Source organism: Elephas maximus, chromosome 12, assembly GCF_024166365.1.
Source record: "Elephas maximus indicus isolate mEleMax1 chromosome 12, mEleMax1 primary haplotype, whole genome shotgun sequence".
NCBI classification, from domain to species: Eukaryota; Metazoa; Chordata; class Mammalia; order Proboscidea; family Elephantidae; genus Elephas; species Elephas maximus.
Window position 1 is genome coordinate 44,338,529 of NC_064830.1, and position 19,876 is coordinate 44,358,404.

The following is a 19,876-nucleotide window of genomic DNA, read 5'->3' on the forward strand; positions in this document are numbered from 1 at the left end:
TTTGAATCCACCAGGTGCTCCTTGGAAACTCTATGGGGCAGTCCTACTCTGTCCTATAGGGTTGCTATGAGTCGGAATTGACTTGAGGGCACTGGGTTGTGGTGGGTAAACTCTATCAAGTCGGAGTACAAGGTAGCTCTGCTGGTGGAATCTAGCCTTACCACTTACATCAGCAGTTTACTTTAGACCAGTTGGGTGAACTTTAGCCTACATCTACGGTGCCAGACCAAGAGAGAGACACCTTTGCCCTACTTTTTAATCATCTCTGTAATTTAACTCAAGAAAATATCCACAAGACCTCATAAAACTACAGTCAGTGAAGAAAGCTGGATTATGCCAACGCAAATTACAAACTTGAAAATGTTACTTCTGTTATAACAATCAATAGTTTTTCTCAAAATTCAGCCCTCGGGGAAGGAATGGGTTTAGGGAAGTGACACTCAAATTAAAATGTACCTAGTCTATTAAGGTATTTGTCTCAATTCACGTCCCATTGAATTATTTTGCCACTTACTAAATTAAGAATTTAGATGTATGACAGAAGTGGGAATTTGTAAGATATTTTGGTCAAGACATAATTATTTGACAGTCATACTCAGAATTATAGCACTGGTAGCGCAGGAATGGGTTAAAAATTCAAGATTTAAGTCAACTGCACAGGAACTTAATAACCCACTAAAGGTTTGGTAATGCTTTGGCACAAACTAAGTGTGAGAGGTCAATCTGTTGCGTCTAAATGGCAATCCAGATGTGCAGGTAACTTTAAATTCACATTCTAGACAAGTTTTCAAAATTTATAAATTGTTATTAAAACGGGCACTAACTATAATGAGCCATACTCATTGGTAAAAACAATGCAATATATATGTTTATACATATATACATATATATTTCTATATAAAAAACATAGAAAAACTAAGCTTGTAGCTTTTTATTCCATGCATGCAAAATGTAAAAACTACCTTTAAAAAAATTCTATATATATAGAACCATCGTTCTTCAGGGCTGGAAAGAGTTAAAAATAGCTAACAACTATTGGGCACTTAGTTCATGAAAACTTGCTTTGCATCTAAAATAACTTCTTTAGATTTCTCAACAATCCTATAAACCAGAGTAGAACTGCCCCATAGGGTTTCCCAGGAGCAGCTGGTGGATCTGAACTCCTGACCTTTTGATTAGCAGCTGAGCTCTTAACCATTGTGCCACCAGGGCTCCAAGAAACCTATAAACACACACACACACGCACAAAAACCCAAACCCATTTCAGTTGAGTCTATTCCCACTCATAGCGATCCTATACAATAAGGGGGCGTTATCCTGCATTTAACAGATAAAAAAAGACACACAAAATAATTGCCCAAGGTCACCAGAGAGTAAAAGGCAGAGCCTGATTCAAACCCCAGAGTCAGAGTTCAAATTTTTTGCTTGAAAAAAATTTTTTTTTGTCATGCTACTACTTCTCATGTTAAAGAAAATCCATAGTCTCAGTCATTTACACATGAGGAAAATAAAGCCTGGTTACATTAAGAAATTCGACCAAAGTCACACAGCTAATTAGTGAAAGGCTGGTGACTAGAAATCATATGACCAGTTCAGTGATACAAGGCATAAGAACCTCAAAACCAATGCAGGGACAAGTTCACAAGTATACACCTGATTTTAAAAAATGGTTGAACCATTAATGTGGAAAACAGAAAAAAAAACACAAAAACTAAGGAAACACATCAAGTGGTAACAGCAGGCATACGAGTAGTAAAAGAACTGGTGGTTGTTTTTCTTAACCTCTTTCCCAATCTTTAAATATTTCAGTTTCCATTGTTGTTGTTGTTAGGTGCCGTCGAGTCAGTTCCGACTCATTGACCCCATGCACAACAGATCGAAACACTGCCCGGACCTGCGCCGCCCTTACTACCGTTGTTATGCTTGAGCTCATTGTTGCAGCCACTGTTGTCAATCCACCTCATTGAGATCTTCCTCTTTTCCACTGACCCTGTACTCTGCCAAGCATTATGTCCTTCTCCAGGGACTCAACTCTCCTGACAACATGTCCAAAGTATGTAAAACGCGATCTCACCATCCTTGCCTCTAAGGAGCATTCTGGCCGCACTTCTTCTAAGACAGATTTGTTTGTTCTTTTGGCAGTCCATGGTATATTCAATATCCTTTGCCAACACCACAATTCAAAGGCGTCAACTCTTCTTCAGTCTTCCTTACTCATTGTCCAGCTTTCACTTGCATGTGATGTGATTGAAAATACCACGGCTTGGGTCAGGCGCACCTTAGTCTTCAGGGTGACATCTTCGCTCTTCAACACTTTGAAGAGGTCCTTTGCAGGAGATTTGCCCAATGCAATGCGTCTTTTGATTTTTGACTGCTGCTTCCGTGGCTGTTGATTGTGGATCCAAGTAAAATGAAATCCTTGACAACTTCAATCTTTTCTCCGTTTATCATGATATTGCTCATTGGTCCAGTTGTGAGAATTTTTGTTTTCTTTATCTTAAGGTGTAATTCCATACCGAAGGCCGTGGTCTTTCATCTTCAAGTCCTCTTCACTTTCAGCAAACAAAGTTGTGTCATCTGCATAACACAGGTTGTTAATGAGTCTTCCTCCAATCCTGATGCCCCATTCTTCTTCATATAGTCCAGCTTCTCAGATTATTTGTTCAGCGTACAGATTAAACAGGTATGGTGAAAGAATACAACCCTGATGCACACCTTTCCTGACTTTAAACCAATCAGTATCCCCTTGTTCTGTCCAATCAACTGCCTCTTGATCTATGTTCCTCATGATAACAATTAAGTGTTCTGGAATTCCTATTCTTCATAGTGTTATCCATAGTTTGTTAGGATCCACACAGTTGAATGCCTTTGCATAGTCAATAAAACACAGATAAACATCCTTCTGGTATTCTCTGCTTTCAGCCAGGATCCACCTGACATCAGCAATGATATCCCTGGTTCCACGTCCTCTTCTGAAACTGGCCTGAATTTCTGGCAGTTCCCTGTCGATATACTGCTGCAGCCATTTTTGAATGATCTTCAGCAAAATTTTACTTGCATGTGATATTAATTTCCCATAGTGCGGTATATATTACGATTGGTGCACACACAGAGAGAGAGGGAGAGGAGAGAGAACACAGTGAGAAAGTGCCTATGGAGACTAAAAACAGCGGTCAAAGGAGAAAGCAGAAAAAAATTTCCCTCATCCTAAATGAATCCCTTTAAGGCAGCATGCTACACCAGTGGTTCAGGGAGAGGAAGGAGAAGGAATTCATATTATAAATTAAAATTCTACTTAAGTAATTCGAAGTAAGTACAACATGCAATAATAAGTTAGTCACATTTCGCCTTACAGATTTAAGACGGGAGGGAAAAGTTTGGTATCTACAAAACACCCAGTTTAACCCTTTCGATGCCAGTTTAAAGAGAAAAAGATAATATAACTAATGCACGCTGACCGGAAATTGTCAGAAACAAGATTAGAAATAGTATTTAAAATGACCTAACACTTTTTTTTTTTAACACTTTATTTTTTAAGACACAAACACATGGATAGTACAATGTCTCTTCTAGCAAGTTCCAGAACCTCTCGTTGAAATTCAACATACTATTACGTTCACACTGGATTCTTGGAACTGCAACAGCGATAACAGCTACAAAAATGGTTTTGCCGGCAAAGAGCAAGGAATGACAGTAATCTGGAAGGCTGGCTAATTCCATCCAAGAAGCGTTTAAGACAGCGCTTGTTACCGGCAGGTGCGGTTAAGCCACAAATATGTGACAGTGGGTCTCAGTCTTCCTGGTATTCCCAATCTAAAGAAGACACAGTCCAACATTTCATTAAATAAACAAGGACGTGACACTGCAGAAGGCGTTAAAACACAGTGAAAGTGTCTAGGAAAAGTCAGAGGGCTCAGAGTCGTGGGAGACGTCACAGGCCCTGTACAAGGACCCACTCAGGGCACGGGGTCTCGGCGCAGGGGGTATTGCGGCAAGGGGTCTCGGGACACGGGGTCTCGGGGCACGGGGTCTCGCGGCAGGGGGTCTCGGGGCACGGGGTCTCGCGGCACGGGATCTCCGGGCACGGGTTCTCGGGGGCAGGGGGTCTCGGGGCACGGGGTATCGCGGCACGGGGTCTTGGGGCAGGGGGTCTCGGGGCATGGGGTATCGCGGCACGGGGTCTTGGGGCAGGGGGTCTCGGGGGCACGGGGTCTCGCGGCGCGGGGTCTCGGGGCAGGGGGTCTCGCGGCACGGGGTCTCGGGGCACGGGGTCTCGGGGCAGGGGTTCTCGCGGCAGGGGGTCTCGCGGCAGGGGGTCTCCGGTCAGGGGGTGGGGTCTCGGGGCACGAGGTCTCGCGGCAGGGGGTCTCGGGTCAGGGGGGCGGGTCTCGGGGCACGGGGTCTCGGGGCAGGGCGTCTCGGGGCAGGGGGTCTCGCGGCACGAGATCTCGGGGCACGGGGTATCGCGGCGCGGGGTCTCGGGACAGGGGGTCTCGCGGCACGGGGTCTCGGGGCAGGGGGTCTCGGGGCAGGGGGTTTCGGGGCAGGGGGGGTCGGGTCTCGGGGTCTCGGGGCACGGGGTCTCGGGGCAGGGGTTCTCGCGGCAGGAGGTCTCGCGGCAGGGCGTCTCGCGGCTGGGGGTCTCGGGTCAGGGGGTCGGGTCTCGGGGCACGGGGTCTCGGGGCAGGGCGTCGCGGGGCAGGGGGTCTCGCGGCACGAGGTCTCGGGGCAGGGGGTCTCGGGGCACGGGTTCTCGCGGCAGGGGGTCGGGGTCTCGGGGCAGGGGGTCTCGGGGCAGGGGGTCTCGGGGCAGGGGGTCTCGCGGCACGGGGTCTCGCGGCAGGGGGTCTCGGGGCGCGGGGTATCGCGGCGCGGGATCTCGGGGGCGCGGGGTCTCGGGGCAGGGCGTCTCACGGCAGGGGGTCTCGGGGCAGGGGGTCTCACGGCACGGGGTCTCGGGGCACGGGGTCTCGCGGCAGGGGGTCTCGGGGCACGGGGTCGGGTCTCGGGGCACGGGGTCTCGGGGCAGGGCGTCTCGGGGCAGGGGGTCTCGCGGCACGAGGTCTCGGGGCACGGGGTCTCGCTGCACGGGGTCTTGGGGCAGGGGGTCTCGGGGCACGGGGTCTCGCGGCAGGGGGTCGGGGTCTCGGGGCAGGGGGTCTCGGGGCAGGGGGTATCGCGGCACGGGGTCTGGGGGCACGGGGTCTCGCAGCAGGGGGTCTCGCGGCACGGGGTCTCGGGGCACGGGGTATCGCGGCAGGAGGTCTCGGGGCAGGGGGTCTCGCGGCACGGGGTCTCAGGACAACGTCTCCCCCCCCAGAGCTGCGTCCCCAGGGCGGGGGCGGGAAGAGGCAGCGAGGGGAAGACCCCGCTCCAGAGCTGCCCCAGTCCCCGCAGGGGCTCTGTCCCGGGCTCCGGGTCGCCCTCCGCTAGGCCTCACCTGGAGGGCGGAAGGTCCTGGAGGCAGCGAAGCGCCTGAGGCTACCGATCGCCCGAGAGGCCACCATCTTGAGAAGAGGACGAAAGTGGAAACGGCTTCAAGCGGGGTCAGCGGAGCAAAGGACTCCTTCCTCAGGCCGGCCAGGTGTCCAACGCACGGCCTGACTAACCCTCAGACACGGAGTCGGCGCCGGCCCTCCGCTCTGTCCTTCGCTTCCGGTGACCGAACCGAGAGGACACTGTCTTCACCGGTGAAAGGCGGCTCATCGAGCAGCGGGCGGAGAGCGGGGCCTTCCAGTCAGGCGCGCGGCGGGCAGCTGCGGAGCTCGGGGGCGGGGTTCTGGCGGAAAGGGGCCTTCTCAGCAGCGTCGCCGTCTGGTCCTGCGGTGCCTTGTTACTTGGTTCCGAAACTTGCCCGGAGTGGGAGCTGTAGTGGGCGCTGGCTGAGGTAGGTGGGTTCAGCGTTCCTCTTAACCTTCCCCCGGTGAGATCCGCACTTCCTCTCCAGCCGACTGCTCCGGAGCCCGCGGCCGCCGGCCGGGAAGTCCTGGGACCCGGGGAGCGGATGGAAGCTCCTCCGACGAGGTCTGCAGAACCTAGAGCAATCCGCCTTAGGCCTGTAACTCTGCTAGAGTAACGATTGTAGCTCTGAGCAGCAGTGTCACTTCTGTGTTTTCATTTATCGCGGCAACTTTACAAACAGTTGGCCTGTTTCTGTTGCATACAACATTGGGCTACTTTGGAGTGTTACTTTACCAGCAGCTATCGGGGCGCTATGAGACCAAATCGACTCGACAGCAGCGGAGTTTTTTTGTTTATAGGATCTCTACGAGTCTGGATCTACTTGAGAACAACGGGTTTGGGTTTTTTTTTTTTTTTTTTTTTTTTTATTGGTGGAATTTCATACGAGTCCCTGAGTGTTGCAAATAGTTAACTAGCTGGGCTGAAAGGTTGGAGGTTCTAGAGGCATCTGGGAGGAAGGGCCTGGCGATGTACTTAGGAAAAACCAGCCACTGAAAATCCTTTTGGCGCACAGTTCTGCCCTGAGGCACAAGGTCGCCATGACTGAGTTAACTCCAGCCCGAAAGGGTAGTCGTGGGTGGTTCTTACAGAGGTTGGGAAGGGAGCCACTGGTCTACCCCGTTTTCTGCTATAAAGTGTGGGCTAATCACGTGACCTTTTGGCCCCCTCTACGTTCTTCTATCCTGCTTGCATATACAGTGTGTGGGAGGATTTTCAAATGCAGAAGGGACCTGGAGATCACCTAGTCATTCATCTCCTTCACTTTATTGATGAGGAAACTGAAGCCCATAAATCAGACAGAATGATTATACCCAAGGTCACAGGTGATAGAAATAGGACGAGAACCTAGGTCGACTAACTTCTAGTCAAGAGCTCTACACTGCCAGACAGCTGCTTTTGTGCTCGAGTCCCCAAAAGAAGTAACCTGGAAGGCCTACTGTGTTCCAGACACTAACTTCATCTCATTTAATCTTCAAAATCCTAAAAGTTTGATAATTTGCATTTTCTAGATGAAGTATGGGAAGCTCAGAGATCAGGTAAGTTTTCTGGTAGGTGGCAGAACCAGGATTCAGACATAAACCTGAGTCTCACTGCTTGCTATATTGGCATCCTAGCAAAAATGAGCAGGAGGAAATGGCGGGGAAGTTGAGACTGAAATGGGGAGTATGGAAAGAAAGAAGACAGATTTCTGCTCACGTCAAATAGTGAATCCCTCATGGCTGTAAGATGCTCTGGTGGTGTAATGGTTAAGAACTTGGCTGCTAACCAGAAGGTCAGCAGTTCAGATCCACCAGTTGCTACTTGGAAACCCTATAGGGCAGTTCTCCTCTGTCCTATAGAGTTGCTGTGGGTTGGAATGGACTTGATGGGACAATGGTTTCATTGCTTTGAGCACTTGATGCAGAAACTGAATGACCAGTGATCACTTCTTAGCAAATTGTAAAAAGGGCTCTTGATGACTCCAAAGTCCCTCCAGCTCATGATTTTTACAGTTGAAGGCCTGCCTCCTGCCCACATAATGCCCTCTTCTGCACCTAATTACACACAGCACTTATTATTTAGATCAGGGATGGCAAACTTTTTCTGTAAAGAGCCAGATAGTAAATAGCCTGCATAGGTCTCTCATATATTTTCTTTGTTTTGTTTTACAACTCTTTAAAATTCTGCAAACTATTCTTAACTAGAAGCCCATGGACTATAATTTGCTAGCCACTGATGTAGCTCATCTTTCGGTTCTTCATATTTTGTGCCTGGCACTCTCAAGAAAATTGTAAGCTCCAGAAATGTTATAATGCTTGTTTGATCCTCAATACATTTTTTGGGGGGGCTTAGACAGAGTAGGAACTAAGTACATTTATGCAACCACCCACTAATACTAGTAAACACATGCGTGACCATTAGTGTGTATCAGACACTGTTCTAAGTGCAATGTATATATTTTAGTTAATTCTCATGACACCCCTATGAGATAGGTGCTGAAATTTTTGCCTTTTACAGATGAGGTGTCTAAGGCAAAAAAAAGATAACTTGGTTAGGCTCATGTGTGTGGGATGGAGCCAGGATTTAGATTCTAGCAGTTTGGCGTTAAGAGTGTGTGCCCTTAACCAGTACACTGTGCCATAATGAGGTTGTAATGCTGATCTTTTACTGGGATCCCATCTTCCTCTCATAACTTGCCTAACCCCTTCATCTTTTCCCTTGCTCCCAGGTGTGTATTTCCATAGTTGCACACCATCCTCAAATCTACTGTACCCCAAAGTGTCCGTGCTTCAAAACTCCTCAAGTCAAAATTCTATTCCTAGGCTTAAAGCAAATGACAGTAAAGGTCAACCCCTGCTTAGTCTCTCTTAATTTTGAAATCGATATCTATTTCTCTCTCTCTCTCGATTATCAATTATCAAGGGATTACATAGTCCATGTAATTTTTCCCCCCAGAAACGATGGAAAAGTCTAAAGAAAATACATCTGTAATTTCACCACGCGGAGATAGTATTTTGCTATGTATTTTTTCTGGACATTTTTACACATTTCTATGTTTTTATGTAACTGTACAAGGTATTGGAAGCCCTGGTGGCATAGTAGTTAAGAGCTATGGCTGCTAACCAAAAGGTTGAAAGTTCGATGACACCAGCTGTTCGTTGGAAATCCTGTGGGGCAATTCTACTCTGTCTTGTAGGGTCACTATGAATCAAAACCAACTCGGCAGCAACAGGTTTGTTTTTTTTTTTTAAATATAAGGTATTATATGTGTACATTCAAATACTGGAATTATACATAAGAAACAAAGCTCATTATTAAAAAAAATTAAAGAACACAGAAGAATATAAAAGTCCTTTTTTTATTCCTTTGGTATATAGACTCAGCATTGTGAACTTTCTTTTCTCTTATTTTCTACCACAGAATGGGGGTGTCTTAGTCATCTAGTGCTGCCATAACAGAAATACCACAGTGGATGGCTTTAACAAATTTATTCTGTCACAGTTTAGGAGGTTAGAAGTCCAAATTCAGGGTGCCAGGTCAAGGGGAAAGCCTTCTCTCTCTGTCAGTTCTGGGGGAAGGTCCTTGTCATCAATCTTCCCCTAGCCTAGGAGCTTCTCAGCTCAGGAACAATCCCCCCTCACCCCCCCACCCCCCACCCCCCCCCGCCCGCCAAAGGACACGCTCTGCTCCCATCTCTGCTTTCTTGGTGCCATGAGGTTCTCCTGTTTCTCTGCCAGCTTCTATTTCAAAAGAGATTTTACTCAAAATGCAATCTAATCCTGTAGATTGAGTCCTGCCACATTAACATAAAAAACCCCAAATTAACATAACTGCCTCTAATCCTGCTTCATTAATATCATAGAGGTAGGATTTACAACACATAGGAAAATCACATCAGATGACAAAATGGTGGACAGTCACACAACACTGGGAATCGTGGCCTAACCATGTTGACACACATTTCTAGGGGACACAGTTCAGTCCATAACATGGGGTCTTACTATACATATTGCTGTGCAACTTTTTTATTTTATATATTGCGGACATCTTTCCATGTTAGCATATAATGTTTCATTTTTTCTTCAAACTGCTGAACAGTATTCTACAGTATGTTTGTACTATAATTTGTTGAACCATTTCCTGTTGATGTACATGTAGACTAGTTCCCGGTTTTCCATAAATGCAAACAATGCTGCAGTGAACATCTTGAGTGTTCTATAACCCAGAGAGACCTGTAAGAGGCATTACTGGGCTCAGAGATTCACTCGTCAAATTTTGATGGAAAACTACAAAATAGCCTTCCAAAAAGGCTATAACAATTTATGCTTCTATCAGTTGCGTATGAAGAGCCAGTTACTTACTTAGATACATTCTTACCAGAATTGGATAGCAACCATATTTTTAATTTTTGCTAATCTGATAAGTAAAAGATGATAACTTATTTTGATTTCTTATAATTTGTGTTGTTACTGAGGGTGAGCACTTTTAATTTTGTTTATTGGCCATTTTTATTTCTTCCATGAACTTCTTGTTCACACATTTTTGTTACTAGTTGTGGAAGGAGACTTTCAGTTGCAAATAACAGAAAATTCAACTTAACTTGGCTTACTGAGGGGGATTTATCAGCATATTGAACTGAGAAGCACAATCATAGGATGGGTTTCAGATGTAATATGATCACAGCTCTAGTTTCTTTTTCTGAAATCCTCAGCTCTGTCTGCTTTTGGAGTTGGCTCTATCATTAGACTAACATTTTTCATGTTTGCAAGCTGCTATAGCAGTACGAAGCCGTAGAAGATGATTTGTGTCCCCGAATTCCAGGCAGAAGTCCTGAATGTCATATTGACTAGACCATCCCTAAATCGGTACAAACCTGCATAGGCAAAGGCATTTGACTGTATGAATCATAACAAATTATGGGTAACATTGCAAAGAATGGCAATTCAGAACACTTAATTGTAGTCATGAGAAACCTGTACTTAGACCAAGAGGCAATCGTTCAAACAGAACAAGAGTATATTGTGTGGATTAAAGTCAAGAAATGTGTGCATCAGGGTTGTATCCCTTCATCATGCTTATTCAGTCTATATGCTGAGCAAATAATCCGAGAAGCTGGAATATATGAAGAAGAACAAGGCATCAGGATTGGAGGAAGACTCATTAGCAACCTGGGATACGCCAATGACACAACCTTGCTTGCTGAAAGTAAAGAGGGCTGGAAGCACTGATGAAGATCAAAGGCCACAGCCTTCAGTATGGATTACACCACAACATAAAACAAAAATCCTCACAACTGGCCCAATAAGCAACAGTATGATAAACAGAGAAAAGATTGAAGTTGTAAAGGATTTAATTTTACTTGGATCCACAATCGACACCCATGAAGTAGCAGTCAAGAAATCAAATGACCTGTTTCATTGGGCAAATCTGCTGCAAAAGATCTCTTTCAAGTGTAAAAAACAAAGATATCACTTTAAGGACTAAGGTGCACCTGACTCAAGCCTTGGTGTTTTCAGTCTCCCCATATGCATGTGAAAGCTAGACAAGGAAAAAGGTGGAAGAAGAATTGATGCCTTTGAATTATGGTGTTGGCGAAGAATATTGACTATACCATGGAGTGCCAGAAGAAGTACAGCCAGAATGTTCCTTAGAAGCAAGGATGGCTAGACTTCGTCTCACATACTTCAGACATATTCTCAGGAGGGACCAGTCCCTGGAGAAGGACATCATGGTTGGTAAAGTAGGGAGTCACCAAAAAAAGAGGAGGACCCTCAACGAGATGGATTGACGCAGTGGCTGCAGCAGTGGGCTCAAACATAACGATTGTGAACATGGTGCAAGACCGGGCAGTGTTTTGTTCTATTGTACATAGGGTCACTATGAATGACTCAGTGGCACTTAACATCAACAAACCAATACAGGTGGTCAAGGGAATACCATGCACTGATTGGTTTTGGTGTTGGTTACCTGAGCTAGTGATCTTGGCAAGAAAGTGAGATTATTCTGATTGGTTTAACCCATAAGTTGGGCTGGGTTCAGTCCCATGTAAACTACATGGGAACTACACAATGGGGTGGAATGGATATTGCGGTGATAACCACAGATTCCATATGGTTTCTCATTTTCCTATAATTTGTAGAAGTTCTTTGTGGAATATGGGTATTAACTCTTTGTCTGTTTCACATATTGCAAATAGTTCCTCCCAATCTGTTGTTTGCTGTTTAACTTATAGTATCGTTTGCTCTGTAGATATTTTGAATGTTTATGTAATCAGTTCTATTAGCTATTCTTTTCCAGTGTGGCTTCTGGGCTTTGTGCCATATGTTGGGAGCTCATCCTTGTCTGAGATTATGAAAATATTCTCTGATATTTTCTTCTAATACTTTTATAGTTTTTTAAATTTTTATTGTGCTTTAAGTGAAAGCTTAAAAACCAAGCCAGTCTCTCATACAAAAACTTGTATACACCTGGCTATTATACTCCTAGTTGCTCTCCCTCTAATGAGACAGCAGCCACCTTCTGACCCACTCTGCCCTCTCACCTCTTCTCCAGACCGGAGCTGCCCACATAGTCGCATGTGTCTATGTGAGCCAATAAGCTCACTTTTCACTAATATCATTTTCTATCTCATAGTCCAGTCCAACCCCTGCCTGAAGAGTTGGCTTTGGGTATGGTTCCTGTCTTGGGCTAACAGAAGGTCTGGGGACCATGACCTTTGGGGTCCTTCTAGTCTCAGTCAGTGACAACTGACTCAGTCTCTCATACGTTAAGTCTGGCCTTTTTACAAGAATTTGGGGTCTGCATCCCGCTGCTCTCCTGCTCCCTGAGGGGTTCTCTGTTGTGTTCCCTGTCAGGGCAGTCATCTGTTATAGCTGGGCATCATCTGGTTCTTCTGGTCTCAGGCTGATGTAGTCTCTCATTTATGTGTCCCTTTCTGTCTCTTGGGCTCATAATGACTTTCTGTCTTTGGTGTTTAGTGCTTTTATAGTTTAAAAAATATATTTAAATGCTTAATTTATCGGGAACTTATATGTGCATATGGTGTGAGTATGGATCTAACTATTTTTTTTCCAAATGGTTTGCTATTTTCCCAACAAATTTATTGACTAATTCATCTTCCTTCTCCTTATTTGAAATGTTGTCTTTATTATATACTAAATTCTCATGTGTGTGGGTATGCTTCTGCACTTGTATCTTGTTCTGCTGATCAGCTTCACTTATTCCTGTGCCAGAACTACAGTTTTAATTACTGGTGCATTATAGAAAGTTTTAGTATCTATTATAGCAAGGTCTCCCTTTTTCTTTTTTGAAATTTTATTTACTCTTTTCATGCATTTTATTTCAAGGTGGACTTAAGGGAACTTGTATTCCAGACTCTGGTATCATTAGTAGCTTTTTGAAACGCTGGTGTGCATCTCATGGGGCACTCATTGTGTCTCCCTTCCCAGAGTCCCTTGAATGCTCCTAGGCTGGTGAGCCTAGAGCTTGGACTTCTTCATCTCTTTCCAGTCCAGGTGTTTAGAACATAATTTTCTTCTTTCAGGATGCCATAGGGCATTCTCCTTTTAGTCTATAAGACCCCAGAGAAATTAAACCTTAAGGCCTTTGTATTAGAAATTATTGCTGTGTAACAAATTACCTCAAAGCTTAGCTCAAAACAATAAATATTTATTATCTAATATAGTTTCTGAGGGTCAGAAATCTGGGAATAACATAGCTGGATTGTTCTGACTTAGAGTTTCTCATGAGGTTGCAGTCAGAATGTTGGCCAAGCCTGTAATCCTCTGAAACCTTGGCTGGGCTAGAGGATCTGCATCCAAGCTCACTTACATGACTGTTGGCAGGAGACTTTAGTTCCTCACCACGTTGACCTCTTCGTAGTGCTGGCTTCCCTCAACGAGTGATCTAAGAGAGAGACCAAGATGGAATCTGCAGTATCTAAGCCTAATCTTAGAAGTGACACACCATCATTTCTGATGAATTCTTTTGGTTTCACAGACCAACTGGGGTGCAGTGTGGCAGGAGATTACACAGGGTGTCAACACCAAGAGGTGGAGGTTATTGGGGACCATCTTGGAGACTGGCTACCACAGCCTCTTTAGGCAAATCTTGCAAGTTTGTTCTTTTCTAAGTTAAAACATGTTCAAAATTAAAAAATATATATATAAAAGACGTACAATGACCCAATCACAAAATGGGTGAAGGACTTAAATGGACATTTCACTGAAGAGGACATTCAGACACGTGAAAAGATGTTCAGTGTCATTAGCCATTAGAGAGATGCAAATCAAAACCACCATGAGATACCATTTCACTTCTACTAGGGTGGCTAAGATTAAGAAAAAAAAAAAAAAGGCCCAGAAAAGAACAAACGTTGATGAGGATGAGGGGAAACTGGAACCATTATCCATTGCTGGTGGGAATGCAAAATGATACAGCTGATGTGGAAAACAGTGCAGTGGTTCCTCGAAAAGCTAAAAATAGAATCACCATATGACTCAGCAATTCCAATCCTGGGTATATACCCAGAAGACTTGAAAACAGAGACTCAAAAAAAGAATTGTACACTAATGTGCCTAAATGGCCATCAACAGATGAATGGATAAAGTGTGGCACATGCATACAATGGAATACTACTCAGCCAGTAGGAGAAATGAAGTCTTGATACATGCAACAGTATGGAGGGAGCTTGAAGACATGCTGAGTGAAATATGCCAATCACAAAAGGACAAATATTGTAAGACCTCAATTATGTAAAAAGACAAGGTAAAGCAAATGTACAGAGAACAAAGCTTATTAGCAGTTACCAGGGATGGGAGGGAGGGGGAAGGGAGGAGTTAATAGTAATGGAAAAATTACATTGGTAAGGGTAGGGTTGCGCAGCTGATTATTGTAATTGCTGTCAGTAAGTTGTACACCTGTAAAAGTTGAACTGGTGAAAACTGTGTGATAGATATATTTACAACAATGACGACAAAAAAAAAAAAAAAAGGAAGCTGCTGAGACTGCTTATGTACAACCAAATACCTCATGGAATTTATTTACTTGGTTTGGAGGTTTAGGGTGGTGGTTTCATGGGACATCCCAGTTAATTGGCCTAATGACTTGTTTAGTACTTCTGTTCTACTTCCTAGTTGTTGAGTAACGCCTGCGGTCTTAAAAGCCTTGGGCCATCCAAGGCAGAACAATTTGTCTCTATTCACCTGAGGAAGGAGAATCAGAAATAGAAGGAGAATATGGAATGTGTGGCTAATTGCCTCCATCAACAACTGCCTCCTTTACCATGAGACTAGAAGAACTGGATGGTGCCTAACTGCCATTCCTGAACATTTTGATCCAAGATTCCATAGAAAAATCCTGATCAAAATGGGAAAAATGCAGAATTTCAAATTCTCATGGACTCCAGACTTCCTGGAGCCATGGAAGGTGTATGAACCCCTGAAACGTGCCCTAAGACAATCTTTAAACCTTCAACCAAAAACATTCCCTGAAGTCTTCTTAAAACCAAACGATAGTTTAGCTTAACTAGTAAGAAATGTCTGCCGTGAGTATTATGCCCTTTTAAGAGCTAACTACATGGGATCAAACTAACAACAGCAACTTGAAATTCAGAGAGCAGTGTATTTATGTTAATGAGGGAGTAACAACTCAGAAAAGGAGGGTGAGAATGGTTGCACAACTGGAGGAAAGTAATCACGGTCACTAAATTATACATGTAGAAACTTGAATTGGTGTGTGTTTTCTGTGTATATTCTCAACAGCAACAACAAAATAAAAAAAATTAATGGAAAGGATACAGCCTAGGATACCCTGTGATACAAATCTACTTTGTCACATGGGGTTGCCATGAGTCAAAATCAACTTCATGGCACTTAACAACATAGAGACAGTAAAAAATCAGTGGTCGCACAGGTTCAGGGGGAGGGGAGAGAGGTGAATAGGGAGGGCACAGGGCATATTTAGGGCAATGAAACTCTTCCGTATGATACTGTATTGGTGGACACATGGCATTACACGTTTTTGAAAACCCATAGAACTGTATATACAACGTGAAAAGTGAACCGTAGTGTGAGCTATGCACTCTAGTCAGTAACAGCATATCAGTATTGGTCCATCAGTTATAACAAACTTACCACAGGAATGCAAGATGTTACTAGGAGAAGCTATCTGTGCAATTTTTCTGTAAACTTAAAACTACTGTAAAAAATAAAGTATGTTTAATTAAAAAAAAAAAAGATGTACTATGAAAAGTTATCTACCGCCCCCTTCCTCTAGTTACTCTGTTCCCTTCCATCCAACTTTTACCTTTCATATGTATGCATCCAGGTATATTATACATATACAAGGAAACAGATACATAATTTTTTTGTTTTTAACACATGATAACGTGCTATACACACCATTTTGGACCTTGTTTTTTCTCTTAATAATGTAGATTAAAAGTGGTACCATCTTGGTACTTAATCATTTCCTTATCTTTTATTTCCTTGGGTGATCATAGCAGGACTTACTTAACCAGTTCTCTATTTGTTGGTTGTTCTCATCTTTTGCTGTTACATACAATGCTGACATAGATAAGCCCCTTATGTAGAAGTGAGAGCCATTTGTATTTCCATTTGTGAATGTCTGTTCATATCCTTTGCCCATTTATTTACTTATTTTTCTTACTGATTTGCAGGAACGTAGCCCTTTTTAAAAAGGAGAGTGGTTTTATATTTAAATATATTTCTCAATATATTGGTTTTTATATAGACTTTTAATTTTTTTAAATTATTTTGAAGCAATATCTAACTTATGAAAAAGTTACAGGTACGTTATGAAGAAATTTTTTTCCTGCACCAGTTGAGAGTAAGTTGCTGACATGATGTATCACCATCCTTGAATGCTCCAGTGTGTATTTCCCTCAAATATAAACATTCCATGGTTTAATCTACATAATCACAATGTTGTTAGTTGTCTTCAACTATTGGTGACCTTATGTATAACAAAGCAAAATACCACTCAGTCCTGTACCATGTTCATGATTATTGGGATATCTGAGTCCATTGTTGTGGCCATTGTGTAGTGCCTTCCAACCTAGGAGGCTCATCTTCCAGCACTATATGGCATGAGATTGTGTTGTAATGCATAAAGTTTTCAGTGGCTAATTTTTGGAAGTAGGTCACCAGGCCTTTCTTCCTAGCCTGTCTCAGTCTGGAAGCTTCACTAAAACCTGTCCATCGTGGGTGACCCTGCTGGTATTTGAAATACTAGTGGAATAGCTTCTAACATCATAGCAACTCACAAACTACCATAGTAAAGCAATCTGATGGACAAACCAAAACCAAACCAAACCCATAGTGACTCTATAGGACAGGGTAGAACTGCCCTATAGAGTTTCCGAGGAGCACCTGCTGGATTTGAACTGCTGACCTTTGGTTAGTAGATGTAGTTCTTAACCACTAGGCCACCAGGGTTTCCATTGACAGACAAGTGGTAACATAATCACAACAAAGTACATAAGCCAAACCTGTTGCTGTTGAGTTGATTCTGCCTTATAGCAGCACCATAGGTCAAAACAGAACTGCCCCATAGAGTTTCCAAGGCTGTAACCTTTAAGGAGAAGAGTGGTGTAGTGGTTAAAGCTCTCGACTGCTAACCAAAAAGTTGGCGGTTCGAACCCACCAGCTGTGCCACTAGACAAACATGTGGTAGTCTGTTTCTGTAAAGATTACAGTGTTTGAAACCTGGCAGTTCTCCGTCGTATAGGGTCACTCTGAGTCAGAATCAACTCCACAGCCATGGGTCTGGTTTGGTTTAATCTTTAAGGAAGGAGATTCCACATCTTTCTTCACAGCGCAACTGGTGGGTTCCAGCTGCTGACCTTCCAGTTAGCAGCCCAGTGCTTAACCACTGCCACCAGGGCTCTTTATAATCACAATAAAAAACCCATTGCCATCTAGTTGATTCCGACTCATACTGTCCCTATAGGACAGAGTAGAACTGTCCCATGGAGTTTCCCAGGAGTGGCTAGTAGGTTTGAGGTGTAGGAATTTTGGTTAGTAGCTGAGCTCTTAAACACTGCGCCGCAAGTGCTTCACAGTACACCCTTCTAAATCAGGGAATTAACATTGATGGTGTCATGCTCATGCCCAGCAGTGTCTCTGCTCCCTTGGCCCTAGAGGAGAAGGGCACATACCCTAAGCTAAACTGCTTGAGTTCAAATTGCAGCTCTGCCACTTACTAGATGTGGGTTTTCAGGCAAGCCATTCAACCCCCCTGTGGCTCACTTTCCTGACCTCTTACAAAGGATAGAATAATAATGCATACTTCATAGGTTGGTGTGAGGATTAGATGAGTTAATGCTTAGAATAGTGGTTGTCACATACTAGAAACCCTAACGTTGTCGTTGTTAGGTGCCGTCGGTTCCGACTCATAGCGACCCTATGCACAACAGAATGAAACACTGCCTGGTCCCGTGCCATCCTTACAATCGTTGTTATGTTTGAGCTCATTGTTGCAGCCACTGTGTCAGTCCACCTTGTTGAGGGTCTTCCTCTTTTCCGCTGACCCTGTACTCCGCCAATGATGATGTCCTTCTGCAGGGATTGATCCCTCCTGACAACATGTCCAAAGTATGTAAGACTCAGTCTCGCCATCCTTGCCTCTAAGGAGCATTCTGGCCGCACTTCTTCAAGACAGATTTGTTCGTCCTTTGGGCAGTCCATGGTATATTCAATATTCTTTGTCAACGCCACAATTCAAAGGCGTCAACTCTTCTTTGGTCTTCCTTGTTCATTGTCCAGCTTTCACGTGCATATGATGCGATTGAAAATACCATGGCTTGGGTCAGGCACACCTTAGTCTTTCAGGGTGACATCTTTGCTCTTCAACACTTTGAAGAGGTCCTTTGCCGCAGATTTGTCCAATGTGATGCGTCTTTTGATTTCTTTACTGCTGCTTCCATGGCTGTTGATTGTGGATCCAAGTAAAACGAAATCCTTGACAATTTCAATCTTTTCTCCGTTTATCATGATGTTGCTTATTGGTCCAGTTGTGAGGATTTTTGTTTTCTTTATGTTGAGGCATAATCCATACTGAAGGCTGTGGTCTTTGATCTTCATTAGTAACTGCTTCAAGTCTTCTTCACTTTCAGCAAGCAAGGTTGTGTCAACTGCATAACGCAGGCTGTTAATGAATCTTTCTCCAATTCTGATGCCCCGTTCTTCTTCATATAGTCCAGCTTCTCAGATTATTTGTTCAGTGTACAGATTAAACAGGTATGGTGAAAGAATACAACCCTGACTCACACCTTTCCTGACTTTAAACCAATCAGTATCCCCTTGTTCTGTCCGAACTACTCCCTCTTGATCTATGTAAAGGTTCCTCATGAGCACAATTAAGTGTTCTGGAATTCCCATTCTTCGCGATGTTATCCATAATATGTTATGATCCACACAGTCGAATGCCTTTGCATAGTCAATAAAACACAGGTAAACATCCTTCTGGTATTCTCTGCTTTCAGCCAGGATCCATCTGACATCAGCAATGATATCCCTGGTTCCACGTCCTCTTCTGAAACCAGCCTGCATTTCTGGCAGTTCCCTGTTGATATACTGCCGCAGCCATTTTTGAATGATCTTCAGCAAAATTTTGCTTGTGTGTGATATTAATGATATTGTTCTATAATTTCCACATTCGGTTGGATCCCCTTTCTTGGGACTAGGCATAAATATGGATCTCTTCCAATCAGTTGGCCAGGAAGCTGTCTTCCATATTTCTTGGCATAGACGAGTGAGCACCTCCAGTGCTGCATCTGTTTGTTGAGACATCTCAGTTGATATTCCATCAATTCCTGAAGCTTTGTTTTTCGCCAGTGCCTTCAGAGCAGCTTGGACTTCCTCCTTCAGTACCGTTGGTTCCTGATCATATGCCACCTCTTGAAATGGTAGAATATTGACTAATTCTTTTTGGTATAATGACTCTGTGTATTCCTTCCATCTTCTTTTGATGCTTCCTGCATCGTTTAATATTTTCCCCATGGAATCCTTCACTATTGGCAACTCGAGGCTTGAATTTTACACACCAATCACTAGGGCCCTAGGTGAAGAATTAGAAGATTTTTATCAGCTGCTGCAGTCTGAAATTGATCGAACATGCAATGAAGATGCATTGATTCTTACTGGCGATTGGAATGTGAAAGTTGGAAACGAAGAAGGATCAGTAGTTGGAAAATATGGCCTTGGTGATAGAGACAATGCTGGAGAGCGAATGATAGAATTTTGCAAGACCAACTACGTCATTGCAAATACCTTCTTTCACCAACATAAACAGCGACTATACACATGTACCTCGCCAGATGGAACACATAGAAATCAAGTTGACTACATCTGTGGAAAGAGACGATGGAAAAGCTCAATATCATCAGTCAGAACAAGGCCAGGGGGCCAATTGT

General features: G+C 43.9%; 2 protein-coding genes across 2 annotated transcripts in view; one reads left to right on the top strand and one right to left on the bottom strand.

Annotated features, from left to right (window-relative positions):
- The window catches only part of HADHA (hydroxyacyl-CoA dehydrogenase trifunctional multienzyme complex subunit alpha), a 40,712-nt gene extending 35,020 nt beyond the window's left edge, over positions 1-5,692 (bottom strand). Inside the window, exon 1 of the mRNA XM_049902711.1 lies at positions 5,441-5,692. Coding sequence (XP_049758668.1) covers positions 5,441-5,507 — 67 coding nt within the window. The 5' untranslated portion in view covers positions 5,508-5,692. The remainder of the gene's footprint in view (positions 1-5,440) is intronic.
- A 93-nt stretch (positions 5,693-5,785) lies between these two features.
- The window catches only part of HADHB (hydroxyacyl-CoA dehydrogenase trifunctional multienzyme complex subunit beta), a 48,986-nt gene continuing 34,895 nt past the window's right edge, over positions 5,786-19,876 (top strand). Inside the window, exon 1 of the mRNA XM_049902712.1 lies at positions 5,786-5,887. The gene's annotated coding sequence lies outside the window, so the exon portion shown is untranslated. The remainder of the gene's footprint in view (positions 5,888-19,876) is intronic.